This window comes from Akebia trifoliata, chromosome 7 (assembly GCF_017979445.1).
Source record: "Akebia trifoliata isolate Shusen 1 chromosome 7, ASM1797944v1, whole genome shotgun sequence".
Classification (NCBI taxonomy): domain Eukaryota; kingdom Viridiplantae; phylum Streptophyta; class Magnoliopsida; order Ranunculales; family Lardizabalaceae; genus Akebia; species Akebia trifoliata.
Window position 1 is genome coordinate 33047111 of NC_141381.1, and position 18304 is coordinate 33065414.

General features: G+C 35.5%; 2 protein-coding genes across 5 annotated transcripts; one reads left to right on the forward strand and one right to left on the reverse strand.

Annotated features, from left to right (window-relative positions):
• Positions 1 to 312: 312 nt before the first annotated feature.
• Positions 313 to 7664, reverse strand: LOC147399231 (Galactose oxidase/kelch repeat superfamily protein). Of its 2 annotated transcripts, none has more exons than XM_086448712.1 (11): positions 7272 to 7664; positions 6504 to 6653; positions 5963 to 6130; positions 5005 to 5157; positions 4693 to 4845; positions 2714 to 2875; positions 2355 to 2543; positions 1906 to 2089; positions 1601 to 1814; positions 1354 to 1498; positions 313 to 734 (listed from the first exon to the last, which is right to left on the reverse strand). In XM_086448712.1, exons 1-11 carry the CDS (start codon positions 7477 to 7479, stop codon positions 703 to 705), a joined length of 1758 nt encoding a protein of 585 aa, XP_086304838.1. In that variant the 5' UTR covers positions 7480 to 7664; the 3' UTR covers positions 313 to 702. The 2 variants fall into 2 exon arrangements, with proteins under 2 accessions (XP_086304838.1, XP_086304837.1); XM_086448711.1 differs by having other exon boundaries at positions 1906 to 2092.
• Positions 7665 to 10832: 3168 nt separating this feature from the next.
• LOC147399232 (serine carboxypeptidase-like 17) lies at positions 10833 to 17191 on the forward strand. 3 transcript variants are annotated; one of them, XM_086448714.1, is made up of 16 exons: positions 10833 to 11024; positions 11145 to 11290; positions 12687 to 12763; positions 13765 to 13887; positions 14289 to 14391; positions 14538 to 14575; positions 14666 to 14767; positions 14936 to 15022; positions 15102 to 15182; positions 15459 to 15551; positions 15724 to 15795; positions 16043 to 16114; positions 16188 to 16306; positions 16398 to 16511; positions 16623 to 16668; positions 16996 to 17188. In XM_086448714.1, the coding sequence occupies exons 1-16, from the start codon at positions 10903 to 10905 to the stop codon at positions 17077 to 17079; spliced, it is 1479 nt and encodes a 492-aa protein (XP_086304840.1). In that variant the 5' UTR covers positions 10833 to 10902; the 3' UTR covers positions 17080 to 17188. The 3 variants fall into 3 exon arrangements, with proteins under 3 accessions (XP_086304840.1, XP_086304842.1, XP_086304841.1); XM_086448716.1 differs by lacking the exon at positions 13765 to 13887 and having other exon boundaries at positions 16996 to 17191; XM_086448715.1 differs by lacking the exon at positions 16043 to 16114 and having other exon boundaries at positions 16996 to 17189.
• Positions 17192 to 18304: the final 1113 nt, after the last annotated feature.

The window sequence follows — 18304 nt, forward strand, 5'->3', positions numbered from 1 at the left end:
GTCATTTTCTTTGTAAGTCTGGTTCTCTATTAGAATTCAGAGCTGGGAATTGAGGGAAGGGCTAGGATTTTGCTGGTGGATTATGCCTCATGTAACATAAATATCACTTCTAAGTCACCTTACAAGGTGAGGTTTTGTCGTTTTATAGCTTGAGTCGCAGCCACGAGCATCCCCATAACCAAAAATTGGTCTGATCAGCTAAGAAACCACCACAGAAAAGAGTACGTTTTAAATATTGGAATAGAATATCTATTGGGCAGGAAAAGAACAAAGCAAATATAATTCATACATTTTATATTTAACAAACAAAAAGATAAAAGGAAATTAGTTATATTAGATTCTTCAAGAAGTAACAGCTAGAACCTCACCAGAAAACAGTAGTTTGATTATACAGTATTAAACACAAAATTCTATCACGGTTTCAGAGCTGATGACACATGTAAATAAACACGACACACAGTGGGTTACAACTTAAGGTTAGAATTCCAATACGATAGGTTCCTCTGACCATACTGTCAAGAAGATTTTGGGTAGACTTGGACGAGCTGAAACGGGTCTTCTCAGTGGCCAGTTTTCTGGATGCAAAACATAACTTGTTCACCACCTAAGAGAGAGTAACACCATTCTGAGTCATGTTTGGAAGCTCCTCAAGGTTTCATTCCTTCATCTGTTTGAGGTTCAGTTTGGTGGGAAGCATGAGGATCATGCAGCTTTGGTGCCTGGAGCTGGCTTATCTGAAAAAGCAATTAAAGAATTTTTTTTTTTAATCATTGAAGGATGCACCAGCAGATGCAATTGGTGAAGTCAGTCTGACTATGAAAATACCCATTAATTGGATATGATCATAGTCTTAGCATAGTCCCACATTGCCTAGGTACTCTTGGGTTGTGCAATGTATAAAGCCAGGGGGCAACCCTCTCCTTACAAGCCGGTTTTCGGGGATGAGTTAGGCCCCTGGACTTTATCATAGTATCAGAGCGGGTGTAACTCAGGGATGGGTTGGGTTAGTATCTCTAACCCTGCATGGAGGGGGAGAGCCAAGTATCTCCAGGCCTGACGTTGAGGGGGAGTGTTAGCATAGTCCCACATCGCCTAGGTACTCTTGGGTTGTGCAATGTATAAAACGGGGGCAACCCTCTCCTTGCTAGCCGGTTTTCGGGGATGAGTTAGGCCCATGGACTTTAACACATAGATCAGTGCAATCTTGGGGCTACAATATATGTCTTAAAATATAAAAGGCAACCATCACTCATGGTTTTCACTCGATGAGATTATATCAATTAAAATGTAACTGGGTATATTTATAGAACCAAATGGATGTGCATCTCAATGGGTAGAAATTGTTGAACATACCTTGGTTTAAAGATGAAGCAATTGTATCCTTGGCCGTGGCAGAACGATTCTCGCAAGAAACTTCTGTGCTAGAATTGAGTGGAGTATTTATGACATGTTTCGAATCTGGAAGAGGCAATGCTGACGGCTCCGAGTATTCAGGTTTCTGATCAAAATACCCAACTTAGTAGAAGTTATCTCAAATACAGCACCAGTGTTAGATTGAACCCAACACGCACAAAAGAAAAAAAGAGCTTAAAAGACTAACCAGAGGAGGCTGTGAAACACCAAAAGGTGCTGAATTGTTCGAATCAGAAGCAGTAGTTTCCATCGGGGACTCCTGTGATGTCGACTCCTTTCCATGAATACTGTTTGTCTGTTTGTGATTTACTGCTTTCTTCTGGGTGTGTCTAGCAGTTTCCAATTTGGGTTTGTGACCATCATTCAACTTAACACCTCCACCCTCCTCAGCTTTGATTTTACTGAGACCAGAATATCCATCAGAACCAAAATTCAACAAAGGTTATTGCAGTAAAAGCGCTAAGAACAAAGATATAAACAAACATATTTCACCTATTGAGGTAAGTATTAGCTTCATGGGCAAAGCCCGGCTTGAAGGAAAACAGTACTCCACGAAGACGCTTCCCATCGATGTTAGTTTCAATTGTATACCCATAGTGGAAAGCTTCAGTAACCTTAGCTTCAAATATCTTCCCTTGAGAAGGCATGACTTCGAACGATGTCGAGTTCTTCATGTCTGCTGCATTGCAAAACATTATCTTTCCTCAAGTATTGAGGCTACAAAAGGTATCTCCTTTACTGCCTAGATTTATCCTTACCCAAAAACCCATCTCTAACTGTATATGACATGGGATGGTAATTTAAAGGACTTTGGTTGGATTCCATGAGGTACCACATTATCACAGACAACTGCTTTATGTTGGAAAAGTAGGAAACATAATGACAACGGATTGGGCTAGGAAAGAGCAATACAATCACAATAAGAGCAAAGCAGTTCTTACCTGCTTGACCATAAAATGGTGAAGGCATGGCATGGCACATGTCAGGTTTTGTCCCAAGTTTACGTACATCTTTATCTTTTACTGGTAAGTTCGAAGGAAGATATTGTTCTTGACACTTCCTCTTCAATTCTTTCTTGAGGGAGAATTTCTCTGGCCTATGTTCATTTTGTCCATTTTCCATTGATATATCTAGTAATAGATACCAATATGAGATTCGCAACAGAAGACATAATTCAAATTTAATTATAATGATTTACAAATACCCAACATCAAATGGGTTATATTTATCTAAGAAAAACAAATGAGGGGATCGAGTAGAATAGACGGAATAAAAAAGAGAAGCATGGAAATTGCTAAACCTGTGTGTAAATAATACATATCATCCAGGGCCTCAAGATGCTCATTGCAACCGCCAATGAACACCAGAATGCCTTTCATTGGATCCAGATGGTCTCCAGCCACGGAAAATCTGGCAGAAGGTCCTAGACCTGTAGCCATCACCTTGGTCCAAATACTAGTATCTGCGTGGATTGAGAGAACAGTTGAATGTTACAGGCATCAGTTTGGAATTCACACCCAAAAAAAATGAAGCGTGGTTCTTTTTTTTATAGGCATAATCACAAAAAAGGAGGCCAAGAAGACCAACATATTCATCTCCTTCCATGTTCCCCCAACATACTGCAGAAGTAGTTAAGACCCACAAATTTCCCTCTCTATGTGAAAAGGCCTTGATCTACTGACTTTGGAATAATAACATGGTGGACTTAAGAAAGACCTCAGAATGTATGGAATAAAGAAAAGTGCAATCAAATCTCCCTAACAAAGGAACGATGAATCAACAAATGATCTATCGATTCCCCATTAATTTTACAATACATAGAAAGCATAAACTATGCATAAAAAATTCCCATTTGATTTGGTGGACTGAAGCCAAAATTATCAAGCACAACTAGCTAGATGAAGAAAGAAACCTCTGAAGAAACTCTAGGTACCCAAACCGAAACTATAGGGAACTCCATGGAAGAGGTACCCATGTGTGTTGAATAGAATGATTTAACTGAGGAACTATTTACCTATCAAAAACAAAAGAACAAAAACAAACTCTATGTATGTTTGGATATCAAAGCCCAAATTGGTGAATTGATTTTTCAAATCCCTATCCCAGAGTGACAGACCTTAGATGGAGAGAGCTAACACACCCAACAATTAAAAAAAAATGAAGAGCTGAATTTTTTAATTAAAAATTAACCAAGATCTTTGAAGTATGGTAAATGGGGATTGATATAACCTGACAACCCACCCAATCACCTTGGTCTTTTCACCAACAAATCAAGTTTGGGTTTGATATCACATGGCATGGTAACAAAATTTATCTATAAAAAAAAAAAAAAAAGTTGAGCAGTATAATCACCCTAGGAAGAGTCCACCGGCCAGTTCAAATGGTTTTAATAGAAAGGCGTCCTCATGAAAATTCTGAGTAAATGTTCAACCAGTCCAATATTAGGACCAGTTCACTGACTACACCTAGACCCCTTTTTTTCAGCACAGGGATTTTTTTTCAACACATGGAGCACAAGACCATCAATATGAATCACCCATGCATACGGCTCCCCCTTCTGATTCTGGAGCAAAAAAATACTCTTACCAACAATCTTAACCATATATATTTAGCAAAAAAAATCCCAACCATGTGATTGATCAATTCAACACCCCTCGGTGATGGATCTCCGTGAAGAGTCTTATCTTGGATGGTTAGGAGCTTAGGATCATACACAAACACTGTTTGGTATTTATCCAGACAGCATGCAGTTTTGTTTATATACCTAGGGCTTGCTCAAAATCTGGACAGTCAAAATAACGACCTTCTTCTCACATTGGAAGAGAATAGAGAAGGACCAAGCTAAGAATGTTGATCTACCCGTCCAACTTTCCCAGTTTTTTCTGTTCTGGGTTAGTGTTGGGTCTTGGGAGTTTCTGACCCATGGGTCGGGTTCACATCTCAACCTAGCTCAGGTTTGAGGCAAGGACACAAGTAAAGGGTGGGGTGAACTTCAACCCAAGCCAACAGAACCATAGGCACTGCTGATGATAAAGTTAGCAAAGACAATGGCATAACAATTTTTCACTGGGCATGTAAACATAACGGTTACAAAAACAATGGGCTTGGAGGTTTACGAAGCCAATTGTGCACCTAAGATAAAGTTAGCAATTTTGAACTAATTTCTAATGCCTTAGGACGTCGACCTACTGTGTGCCTAAGATTTCCCCAAAGAGTAAACTATTGCAGTACGTGCACATCAAGTAAATGAATCCAAAACAGATAATTGTGAATACTTACCCAGATTAAGCATATGGAGGTCATCATAAAGATTCCGGTCATCAGTAAATCCTCCAAAAACAAACAAGTGTTTCCCAAGAGCAACGGTTGAATGGCCAGCACGTGGAGGCAATATCTGACCCGAAGTACATAGTTCCCTCCAAACTAGTGTATCTATTACCATACAAAAATGAACAAGTGATTGTAAGGAGGAAAGTCATGGTTCATAAAGCTCTAAGTTATAGAAGTCAAGCAACAACAAATCATAAATGGATATGCAATTTCTTTTATTATTTTTTACTTAGAAAGTTGTATTAATGTAAAATCAGAGACCTGTATCAAGGATATGGACATCAGACAAATAATAATCAGACGCATCTTCACCAGCAACCACAATTATTTTGTTCCTCCAAGATGAACAGGTATGACTATCTCGCGGAGATGGTGGGGTTCCGGATGTTATGGCATGTCTCCATACTAAGGTCTCTGCAAGTCGATTCAAAGAAAAATAAAAAAAGTTAGTCTTACGACTTGTATATCCTTCGACGCTCCACATGTCTTACCAACTTAGCTAAGTTGGCACAGCAAGGATCCATATCAATGAATAAACTCCATAAAAATATATAAATTCGAACAAAAATAGAGATAATTACACCTCTAATACTATAATCTATTATCAAAGCAAGATTCATACCTAACAGTAACCCAGAATAGATAACAAGGCAACAGACAGGCAGTTACTCTAAAGACATAATCCACGGGATACTATATATGATATGAATGTGTAAAGAAAAGGAACCCACATTCACTGGGTTCCATATAAGAGATCTAGTAAATTGTAAGGAAAAAATTCAACCTGATTAGATGACTGCAACCATAAGTTATGTAGAAGTTTTTTGTAGATTGGCTTGTTTCAATCACTTTCTTACAATTGTTGCAATTATTTGACCAGTTTGGAAATCACTTAGGTAGGACCCACAGGTGATAAGTGCTTATTCACATGATAAATTTCTAAATACTTGGAGAAGCACGCAACCAGAAAATTTGGGAAACAAGGAAAACTACGTGATTTCTATCTCATTAGGTAGTTTCCTACAAAATTCTATTAGAAGTTTTGTCTTTCATGTTTATTAGTCTGTTGGTTGGACATGACATGATAAGACCCACCTCATCCACATTCCAAGAGGAAAATGAGTGACTCGAAATGTAGCAAGACATAAATAAGCCCACCTCATATGTGTTCTTATGCTTTAAAATTGAGTATGAGTAGCCATTAAAAGGAGAAGCTTACCAGTATCCAATATGTAAAGATCGTTATAATAAATTTCATCTGAATTACTACGCGATTTTCCGCAGCCTCCAAATATGAAAAGCCGTTTGCCAATACTTGTTGCTGTATGTCCTTCCCGTGCTTCTGGTTCCTCGCCACTTAAACTTGGAGATATCCATGTATTGGATGCTACAAACATGATACAATACATTCAAGTGTTTAAAGTCAGAAAAAGGTTATGTGAACCCCTACACTTCCATAGAACAATTCCTAGCTGTGAAACTCACAAAGAAGTTGATCCAATTTTTAAACTTAACACCTCAAAATAAAATGGAAAATACATACTATTCGCTAATTAGTTTTTAAAACCTTCACCAAAAAGCCAAGTGATTGACCAATGCCAGTTATTATATCATTGATAATAAAACATTGTGTATAATTTAATAGAATTAGATTCATAGATTTAGTTCAAAATAAACATAGCATCATTATTATGTGTGATATAAACTTAGCACCAAATGTAACAGTAGCAGCGGAAGCACTAATCAAAGAGAGGACTTACAAGTATCTAAGATGTGCAAATCCTTGAGTGGGTCTTTCCCATCTGTACCTCCAAACACAAACAGATTGTTTCCAAAAGTTGTGCAAGTGTGACTGTCCCTTGGACAAGGTGGGATTCCCTTCACCATTGGCTTACTCCATGCCTGCCTAGCTGCAATTGAGCAAACAGAACAGGAAAAAAAATGAGCAAACATTCTAAAAATAAGCTCAACATTAGTATATAATTGAAGCAAAAGTAAATGAAACCCAATAAAGATCAACCCAAAAATCATAGATCGATTAAATCCATTTGAAGAGCTCAAAGAAACAAAACTAGACTCGAAAAAACTACAATGCATCAAAGTAAGCACTTAAAAAATATCATCTAAGAGGCAGGGTATTAATTCAAAATGCATTAAAACTAAAACCCATGAAGAGAAAACTCTAAAATTCTCATGCAACCCATTTATGCCAACAACAAGAATAATAATAAAAATTTAGACATGCAACAATCAAAATCCTAAAAATCAAGAGTTACATAAACTATGCAAAGATTCAAATCAGAGGGAAAACATGGACAATAGCCTCATAAAATACAAATCTAAAACTATCCACGATATTTATGTCACAAGCATCACTTCAAACATAAAAAATAACTATTAAAAAAAAAACTCCAAATCTAATAACTATCTCAAAACCATATCAAATGAATAAAAAACACAGAAGTAACAAAAACCCATAAAGACAAACATCAAAAAATAAATAAAAATGTGAAATTTCAAATGCTCACTTGTGTCGAAGACATGCACATCGTTGGTCTGGCAGTTATCCTTTCCATAGCCTCCGAAAACATAGAGAAATTTCCCTCCTTTAACAGAGTTGCATGTGTGTCCCCACCTCTTTCCAGGCCCCAAAACCCCACCTTTTCGACCTGGTGATTTCTTCCCTTCCAGAGTTTCTCTCAATCTGGTATTCAAATTCAATCTTTCCCACCTCATTTTGAATGATTTTTTTTATCTAAGAGAAACCCAGATTCCCACAATCAAAGAGAAACCTAGATACCCAAAAAACCCAGAAACAAAGAAGTTTAGATCAGTTTCTTCATCTCTGCAAATAAATCGGATTTCAGTTGTGCATAAATCGTGTAAAATCTACCCTACACTACAGGTGTGATGGAAAGGAACAAAATTTATTACACCACCCTAATCTACAGTTTTATTGCTAAATACAACTATTTTTTTAGGGTTTTGATAACATGTGCCTAAGGGCACACGTTAAGGTGCATTAAATACACCTCCGAACTTTATTTTCCTAAAAAAAATGCCCTAATTTTTTTCCCTACCAAAAATACCATAAAATACTTATTTCGAGGGTGCATCTTAACATGTTCCCTATCCATGGTTTCAAAACTCGTCCGACATCGAGACGTATCACCTGAGTTGTCTCGATATCACCTAGCAACAAGACGGACGGAGAAGTCAATGTATTGGTTGAGATTTAAAACTCACATTCATTTTTTTCTCTTTTAAACAAGACGTTACAAACATATCGAAAAATTTGTTCGAGACAACTCGATCTTATTTACAGATGATACGAGCCGTCAAAACGAGTTTAAAACTATGTCCCTATCCATTAGGGTTGACAAAGGGCAGGTTCAGGTGGGGATTGATTGGGCCCTAACTTGACCCTTAAGAGTTGGGCTTGGTTGGGTTAGCGTGCCAATGGGTCCAATTGACACTCCTCAATTGAGTTGGTAATTATTTTTTTCAACAAATGTCCCCTTACCTTGTAGAAAAGATTGGAAGTACCTAAAATATATTTTCTCACATCTTTTACCTTAGTCGAGTTTTTTAACAATTATTACGATAAATTTTGATGTTTTATAAAGATGATGAGATTTAATGTTCTACAATGAAGCATGGTGTCTAGGTTGTTTTTTGTGCAAACTATTCAAGGATTTTGAAGGGGTCTTTTTCGGGGACATTATTTTCAAGTGGGAGGAGTTGTTTCATGTAATTTCTCAAGGGTTTGGCTGGTCTTTTGACGAGCTTCCCTTCTATTTGTTTAGAGTCGTGATTTTCTTATGTCCCCTCTGACATACTCCCCCATACGCGCATGGGCTAAGACCATAGATTTTTCCCTCATGATACACAATTGTACATCCCCATAAATATGTGCGATTGTGTATCTCGAGGAAAGAATCTATTATCCTATCATATGCCACATCAGGGGAATGTGTCAGAGGGGACGTCAGAAAATCATTATTCTTTTATTTATACTTCTTTTTTCTTTTTCTTTTCCTTTTCCTTTGTAAGGGGGCCATCTTGTCCTCCTTTTTCTTTCGCCTTCCTTCCAATAAAGTATATATTTATCAAAAAAAAAAGATTTTAATCATGGTGTCTATTTATCTAAAATGGTAAATTATCTATAAAAAAACAAGTCAAGATTTTTGCCAAGGCATAATTTCTTTTTATCCAAATGTCTGTTTTGTTATTATTATATGTATTTTTTTGTATCTCATGAAGATCTATTCAATGTAAATTTGTTGCTTTTTCATTCATCACCGAATACATCTTCATGAGATGCCCAAATTGCATAAATAGTAATAGCTAAACTAACTACTTAAATCAAAAGTTACACTCTAATTAAGAGTAGGATAATGCTGAAGTAACATTAAAATGTACATCGTGGATTTGATGAAAAGCATCTATGGTTCTAACACACATCCACGTTAGAAATGTCCCCCACGATGTACATTTCAATGTTACTCCAGCACAACTCTTAAGATTAGGCTTGGATTTTATCATTTTTCAACAAATAACAGGGTGTTCAACAATAAGTTCAGAAGTTCTCAAGCGAGTTTCTTGGAGATCTTGGGCCTGTTATATCTTATATCCAAGTAGAATATAAATTTTGTGGGGATTACTTTTGATAATTTTATTTTTAAATGAAACTCTTTATGTAATCACTGATGTTATATTTTTTTTTTCTTTGTTGCTCTTTGTGAGGTTTTCTCGGCCTCCGTGTTTCTTGTCTCCCCCCTCTTTTCAATATATTATACTTAAAAAAAAAAAAAAAAATTAGAGAATTCATTGATTTCTATATTGTCAAATGACGAATTCGGATTTTATTATTTTAAAAGGGACAAATTTGTTGTTTTTTCTAATTAAGAAAATATAATAATGATCTTAATTAAAGCATGACTTTTGATCCATACGTCCGTTAGAAATCCAAAAAAATAGGTGATTATTTTCTAATGAAAGAATAAGAGAGTTATTATTGCCGCACCAACTTTTGCTAACGCCACACTTACTGTGTGCAATTTTTTGATAATTTACATAAGAATTGGTATGGCATTAACAAAAGTTGGTGTGGCAATAGAAACACTAAAACCACTATTTAGTTTCTTATGTGAAGTTGATACCAAAATCAAATTCTTCAATCAAATCAAACTTTTGAAGATAAGGGTCTAGAACCTTTAGTGATCTAGAGCCTTTTGTAGAGTTGTCAATGGATTGATAAGGATCTAGAGCCTTTGGTAGAGTTGTCAATGGATTAAATAATCCAATCTATTTCTGACAGATAATTTTGGATTTGGATCAATTTGGGTTCTGATAATGATTCGATTTGATAACCTATCAGATTAGTTTTAAATCAACCATGCCCTATCCCATAAAATGTAAGAAACCATGTACATTATTTTATGAGTCGTGATAATTTGACACTTTTTTCTTTCTTCAACGTCTCCTATACGCCCCAATCACAGAATCATAGATCCTTTGCTCCAGGATACATAAGAAAAAGATTTATGGTTCTGTAACTACAAGGTCAAGGGGAGTGAAAAAAGAGCGTCAAATTATCATTAGTCTTATTTTATATATTTTAGTTAAATGCGTGAAGTTTATTCCTATTTTATATATGGAATTGGATTTGATATCTTATCCGAACCCGATTTGATTGTTACCGGTTTTGACTTGAATCAGAATATTGAGAACTCATGATCAAAACCAATCTGACAATGATCAAATCCGATTCTTAATGGTGGGACACACAATCATGAATCATGATAAATTAGTTATTGGAAAGTCATTAATTGATAAATTTATTTATTTATGAAAATTTATCAAGTAGAAGATTTTGTGCCCTATTTTCATTGGATATATTTAACTTTTGATTCTATCCAATAATTAATATCTATCGACCCCTGGTAAGATTTCAAATCTTACTAAGTTAGTCAGACTAGCCTGACTCTATAACATATGTGTCAGAGTCAGTCAGACTAAGTTCATGACACGTAAAACACCATTTCTGAAATGACCTTAAAAGCCAAATTAAACGTCTAGGACGTGTGTTGTTAGAGATTAAAAGTGTCCTTAAAATTCTACTTCGAATTGGTCGACCATTCTCTAACAAAAGAAACAATGATCATCATTTGGTTCCAAATGCTTCTTCTAATGGTTTGTTTGGGAATCACAGTTTCTCAAACCACAATCAGATCTATTCCAGGCTTTAATGGCAATCTGCCTTTTGAGCTAGAAACAGGGTTAGTTGCTATTATTATTGGTTTTTATATTTATTTTTTGTTTCTAATCAATAGTGATTTTGATTATTATTGTTGTTTGTTGTTGTTGTGATGATGGATTTTGTGTGTATGAATTTTTAGGTACATAAGCGTCGATGAATCTAGCAATGTGCAACTCTTTTACTTTTTTGTGAAATCGGAGAGGAATCCAAAAGAAGACCCTCTTATTCTTTCGTACGAGGGAGGTCCTGGTTGTTCCGGTGTACTTGGATTAGCTTTAGGGATAGGTAAATATATTTTTTTCCCCCGAAAGAACTATCTAACATCGATGTGGCCTAAGATCAATTAATGTCACACACACTTCCTTGCCCGTGACCTATATGTGCTACACAATGTCCAAAGCTACTTACAACCCCTATGGAAAAGTCCTTCGGATCTTTTTCGAACACAGGGGTTGAGAAAATGTAGTCGTGTCATCAAAATAATGTTTAGTGGGTGATTCTTTAGTATTTATGAGATTCCAAAGGTAAGGATTAATGATGGAAAGGAGAAACAAAGAAGGAATCTGTTTTTATTTTGTTATATTAGATTAATAAAAGATTTGGTTTTGAACATAGTGGAATACAAAAGAACAAGATTTATCAAGTATATATACATCAAATCTTTGTTATTGTTATTTCGTGTGATTTTTTGGGTAACAATAGATTCTTTTGGAGTAATTTTGTTCCATGCCAAGAAATAAGTGAGATTGGTGATTTCTAACCATAGGATTTAACCATGATAAGAAACATTGGAATCAATCCCTACAAACTCCTAATGGTGTTGAGTTTGGTGTGTTGTAGGTATCTCGTAGTGAGGCAAACATTCGCCATGTTAGGAGTATGAATTAAAGAGTGAAACATTACATTTTAAAAGGGTTTTGAGGGATTAAGTTTAGGTTTCAATAGCAAGAAGAGCTATATATACTATAAAAGTTACTTCAATTAAAATTTAGAGATTCAAGAAGGAATATAGACGAATCTAATTAGGGAAGATAAAAAAAATATAGAATAATGATGAATGCACGTTGTCTTGTATATCCCAATGAAAACAATCTATGGTTCTATGCCCTGGCACGTCAACCGCATACCAAGACCTTGTGCATTCATCATGAGTCAAAAATATATTAGTAAGTAATAAGCTACTTTTTTTCATTAGCAAGCGGGTTAGTGCTGAGTAATGAGTAATAAAAGACATACTCAAAAACTTCAACCAACTTAACAAGTTGACACCTTCATTAGCGAAGCTACCATGACCAACATCGTATATATGCATGCTATGGGACCATTAATCTTTGGTCCAAGCTCTATATTAAATACTATTTCAAAGAGCTTAAAAAAATAATAGAGATAATAGATTGAGTCACTCTACCACATATTATGCTCATGACTTCCTGGGTTTTAGCATTCGCATATGCCCTAATTGATCAAGCTCCTAACGAGGGCAGTGATAGTTTAGATGAAATAGGAGATTAGAATGTTTGGTGGCAAAAAAAATAATTAAAGAATGTATGATAAAACTTCAAATATGGCATATGGAGAGATTAGAGTTTATATTCATAAATTCATGATATTCTTCCGTCTTAGTCGGACATGATTGAGAGATTGAGGAATAATGATTTTTGACCTTTATTCATTTTGACAGGTCCTCTAAATTTCAAGATTGAGGAATATAATGGAAGCTTACCTACTTTGGTGTTAAACCCATACTCATGGACAAAGGTATCATACTTAGGCTCCTGAGTTTTTTCTTTCGAAATTCTTAATTAATGAAATATTTAACCCAAACAACATTTTTTTTTTTTTTTGGGAAATGTCCCAAATAATTACAAACAATTTTGTTATTCTGAAAGTGTTACAAATGTTGACATAACTATCAAATAGTATTGACACTTTGAGAGGGATTTGTCAACAATATGTGGTAGCTCCATCAACACATGTAACACTTTTTGACTTTTTTTGAAAACTTCAGCAATTATTTGAAAATTTTCCCCCTTTTTTTGTTGGAAAAAAATTCTTTTTGAAAGAAAAATTATTTTGTTTATAGATATAAGATATATGATGATTTACACAATAATCTAAACAAACTAGCATGATATAAAGAGAGGAAGAGAAACTAGAACTTAGATCATATTGTATGAATTAATGATAAAGATGTAACAGCTTGGTAAAAGATGAAGAGATTTGACAAGGGGGGTTGTCTCAATAGTAAAACCAGTGATGGCGGTTTGCTCCCTCTAGTCATGTATTAGAAATTGTGTGGCCTTTTGACTTACTTGTTACACGTTGGGAAATTTCTGTGGGGTTAGGATTTGCGAACATAGGGATGTGGGATACCCTGCAATGCCAAAGAAAAGATGAAGAGGTTCGGGGAAGAGAGCTTTTCTTCTTTTTTCATTACCAAGAATGGTATGGATCGAGGTTGCAGGAGTGGATATAAACATGCTTGAACCAACAAAAAACATGACTTTAAACATAATTAAGAAACATGGTTCACACACCAAATGTTAAGGCAATGCTTCGATGATGATGATGATGATGATGATATTTATTTTGGTGTTGCATTATGACGTGAAATTAAAGAAATTTTCTTTTTATGATTGATGACTTAATCGGATCATTTAATTAAATTGTTCGGGCCCGTCTACGTACCACATTCCATTGAGTTCATGTGATTCATCATTATCATCATGAGTATGATTCTTAATTATGTGAAATTTCAGGGTGCCAATATTATATTTCTAGAAGCTCCTGTTGGAGCTGGATTCTCTTACTCAACAACCGAGCAGGGTTGGTACTCAAGTGACATAATATTAGCTCAACAAACCCACACTTTTCTTAGAAAGGTACGTAATGCACTCACTCTTGAGAACATTAATGGGCCAGGCTAGTCGGATGGGCTTTTAAGGCTCAGTCCGTAAGGCCTGCTCTTAAGTTTCATAGGACAGTTTAAGCTGATTTGTTTAAAAGCTATAAGACAAATAGATCACAAAATTTTGATCGTAATTGGGTTAGACAACACATATCCATTATATATCTGAAAAAATATGTATTTTTTCTCTCACATATTGTTGGGTTGCATCCCTATTCAACCAGGATAGAATCCACCTAGCCCAACACTTCCTTAGATCGATTGGTCCCATCTTCCTTAGATCAATTGGTCACAATCATATATTGATAGATTGTCACTCATGAAGCAACGATATTTATTTATTTATTCTTGAATTTGGGTTAATGGTGTTTGCAGTGGTTGATTGATCATCCAGAGTTTGTCCCAAATCCGGTGTACGTTAGTGGTCTTTCATATTCTGGCTTGACTGTTCCGATTGTTGTTCAAGATATTTCTGATGGTAATCCTACAAAACATTTTTTACATTTTTTTTTTTCTTTTTTGGGTTTCTTAGTGCTTAAATGTTCAGAACAGTGAAGATGGTAACCTTTCTTTGATTATAATAGTAAAAATGCCTCACCATATTTTATCTTCTTGATATCGTAGGAAACGAAGCTGGGCACGAACCACATATTAATCTCAAGGTACGTCGTCAGCCTCCTTGAGTCTCAAACTTATATCATCAACATGATCAACAAAGTCTTATTTGAAAGATTTGTGTGTAATCGGTCCAGGGTTATCTGCTTGGAAACCCAGGTGCGGATAGTCACGTAGAAGGAAACTCTAGAATCCCATTTGCTCATGGGATGGGGCTTATTTCGGACGAACTTTATGAGGTAATTGATTCTAATTCCTACATTAAGTAATGTGATGAAGATGATCATATATTTTTTATGAAATTTGATATATTTATGTTTTATTCTTCATAGGTTGTCAAAGAGTATGTATTTTGGTTGTGAAAAAAACTCTTAATCTCTCTCTAATTGTATGTGTGTGTGTGTCAGTCTATCAAGAAAAATTGCGATGGCGAGTATGTGAATGTCGACCCGAACAACACAAAATGTATAAATGATCTTCAAACCTTTACTAAGGTAAGAAGAATAATATTTCAATCCTTCTATGGTTTGAAGCAAGCTTGGTTAGCTTATAAGTGGCAATTGTTATGTTCAGATTACTTCAGATGTTAATCCATATCACATCCTAGAGCCAAACTGCCAGGGTGAACACGATATAAAGCCCAAAACAGATATAGTGCGTCTTTCTCTCTCTCTTCATTTTTTTTTTCTTTGATGCATATATAGACAGTTAAGGCTTGTGCTGAAGTGCAATATGGGTAATATATCCTCATGCCAAGGATATCGATGAGTAGTTGAAGCTTCTACCTAAATAACTGAGTAGCGTTTGAAAAGGAAAGATAGTTTATCATTGCTAGCATTCCCAAAGTCTTACTTGTTGTCTTATTATTTGGAATCAATTCGGAGTGAGTTGCATTGAATATGCTTTTTTTTTCTACTCCAATTCATGCAGGGTCATTCACTTTGCGACTCCACCATAGATAGTGGCACAGAAGAAAGTTCGAAAACTCAAGAGATGAGGTTTATATCCGACATACTTGATAAGGTAAGTCTAATTCTTACATATAAGAAGAAGATAAATCAGGACTAAATTTGGGGAATTTTTTTTTTCTATCAACGCAACTTAATCATGTTTTAATTATCTCATGAATGTTGTTTCAATTGAGTTTTAAATGAGCGACTTTATAAGGTCTTGACATCTTGTGGCCTCACTGCAGGGGAGATCTTTTGGGGATTATTCAAGTGAGGTCCTCTTCTCACCAACAACGCCTTCTATGCTTGAATGCAGGGTCTCTCTCTCTTTCTCTCAAACTTTAAGTCTTATCAAAAGATATAATGTTTCGGTCAAAGGGAAAATCGATCCAATTTCAAGACCAAAATATTCTAAGACAATTGGGAGTCTTTTGAAACATAAAATGTTTCAAGGTTAATGTCTTGATTGAAATCAAAATATAGTGACCAAAACATTCTAAGACGGAACAAAACTTTAAATCATGCACACACACACTAACGATCTAGTTAGATATCTTATCGCAGTACTATGCATATAGACTTGTCCATTATTGGACAAACGACAAGAGTGTTCAAAAGGCGCTTAACGTTAGGAAGGTATGAAAATTTCGTAACAACAACAATTGTGTCCCCATAGAAACTTAGAAATAATAATTTTGAGGATTAACAGGGAACGGTGAAGCAATGGATCAGGTGCAACACCGACATACCTTACACTAAACAGTTCACAAACACTGTAAATTATCATCGAAACCTCAGTATCAAAGGTTACCGATCTCTAATATATAGGTACGAATGAGATCAACCTTCCAAACCATTGTTTTTAAAAGAAAACAGCCTTCCCTGTATTTTAATTAATAGAGATTCTACTTTGAAACAGTGGTGATCATGACCTTTTCATACCATTCTTGAGCACACAAGCATGGATACGGTCTCTCAATTACCCAATTATTGATGACTGGAGACAATGGTATGTCGATGATCAGGTTGCAGGGTAAGCTCATACTCTTATCTAAACTCGATACATAATTCATTATCTAATGGTTCTGTGGAACTTTTTTTCCCCTAATTTAATAGTTTCATGGTGTCGATTTTGTCTGCGTAGATACACAAGGACATATTCCAATAACATGACATTTGCCACTGTAAAGGTAAGAGAATTCTTCGAGCCCCTAAGCTTTGTTACATAACGCTAATACGGAAGAGTGCGTACAATGGATTGAATCAAATCTGAAATCCAATCTGTTTCAAAATGATATTAAGGTTTTGTACTCGAATTGGTTCTACACCCCAATTGAATAATTATTGAATCAGCACTGGTTCCAATTATTGATATTCATATCTAATAGGTAATTAAGTTTAAATTTGATCCATAACGGATTGATTTCAAATCCACCCTGATTCAAAACAATCTGATATAATGTTCATCATAGTGGAGAAATAACAAGGTGGGTTTTGTATTGTATCGGTTTGTGCAGGGAGCGGGGCATGAAGTACCCATATATAAGCCTAAGGAATGTCTAGCCCTGTTTGTGAAGTGGGTTTCTAGTAGTCCACTGTAGTTATCTTTGTAGGTTCCATACCCAAATGTGCTTTTATCTTGTTTGTTTCAAACTTTCATGTTGTTGATATTAATAATATAATAATTCAAATAAGGAAAAAAAAAAATACATACATGGAGGCAGCAGGAGAGATCTTTAGAACTCAGAGACGATAACCAGCGAAGAAGAAGAAGACGCTTATCTGTTCAGCTCAGTGAAGATACATTGAGTCGTGTTGGAGTGACCTTAAGATTGGACCTCATATCGCAAATCTTGACATGAAAGTGAATATAGGAGCCATAGATGTTTTTCACTCTTATCTCGAGGAAAAGCATCTATGATTCTTATACACTATCACGTCAGGGTGTGTAATGTGAGGTCACTTCAGCATTATTACATATTAAGCCCACTGTTATGTTCTCGTCTTTTACTGCAAATGCAATGCGTCTTTGGTATGGACATCAAAATTAACTTTTAATGACTAAGTAGTTGCAGTTGTAATTGACTGTATAGTTTATGTAAATATATTCCTCTAAACCAACCCTCCTCGTTAATTTATTTTTTATTAAATAACCAACACTTCATTCAAACCTAAATAAATCTTTTCTTCCTTTTTTCTAAAGAACAGGAAACCATTCTTTGTCCTCCTTAGATTTGCCATCAATTGGCTTCTTCTCCAAGGAGAAGAAGACTCCCTCTCTCCCTCAATGCCGATGAGACCTTGCTGGTTTTTGCCTATTACGATGTTTACTATTGGATCTCTGGCCATCAGCCCTTCATCTGTGGAACATCATCTCTGTTAACAACTAGGATAAGTAAGAGGACTAATCTTTCTGATGATTTTGTTATTCCTGTCTTCTTAGCATACTTCAACAGATTAACCTGATGTGAAAGGTCTATTTTTTTTTTGTGACACAATAACTAGGGCAAACTATAAGGAAAATGATTTGCCCTGGAAAATTAGAGATTTTAGGTGTTTGATTGCAAAATAAATGAAAAAATTAAAAATAAAGGAGCGCGTGAGATTTTTGAAGCTGCAAATCTCGTCTCACCGCCACTAAGAAAATAATTTGCCACAATGTATCAAATTTGGATCTCATATATACCCTCTCTTTAACCTTTTACCTGACCTGACCTAAGCAGAGCTATTTTGTTCAAAATCCAATCAAAATGCAAGCAACGGCCCTAGAAGATTCAAGGTGGTTTCAAATCTACCAAAATATCTTCATGCATATCCGCTCTCTCT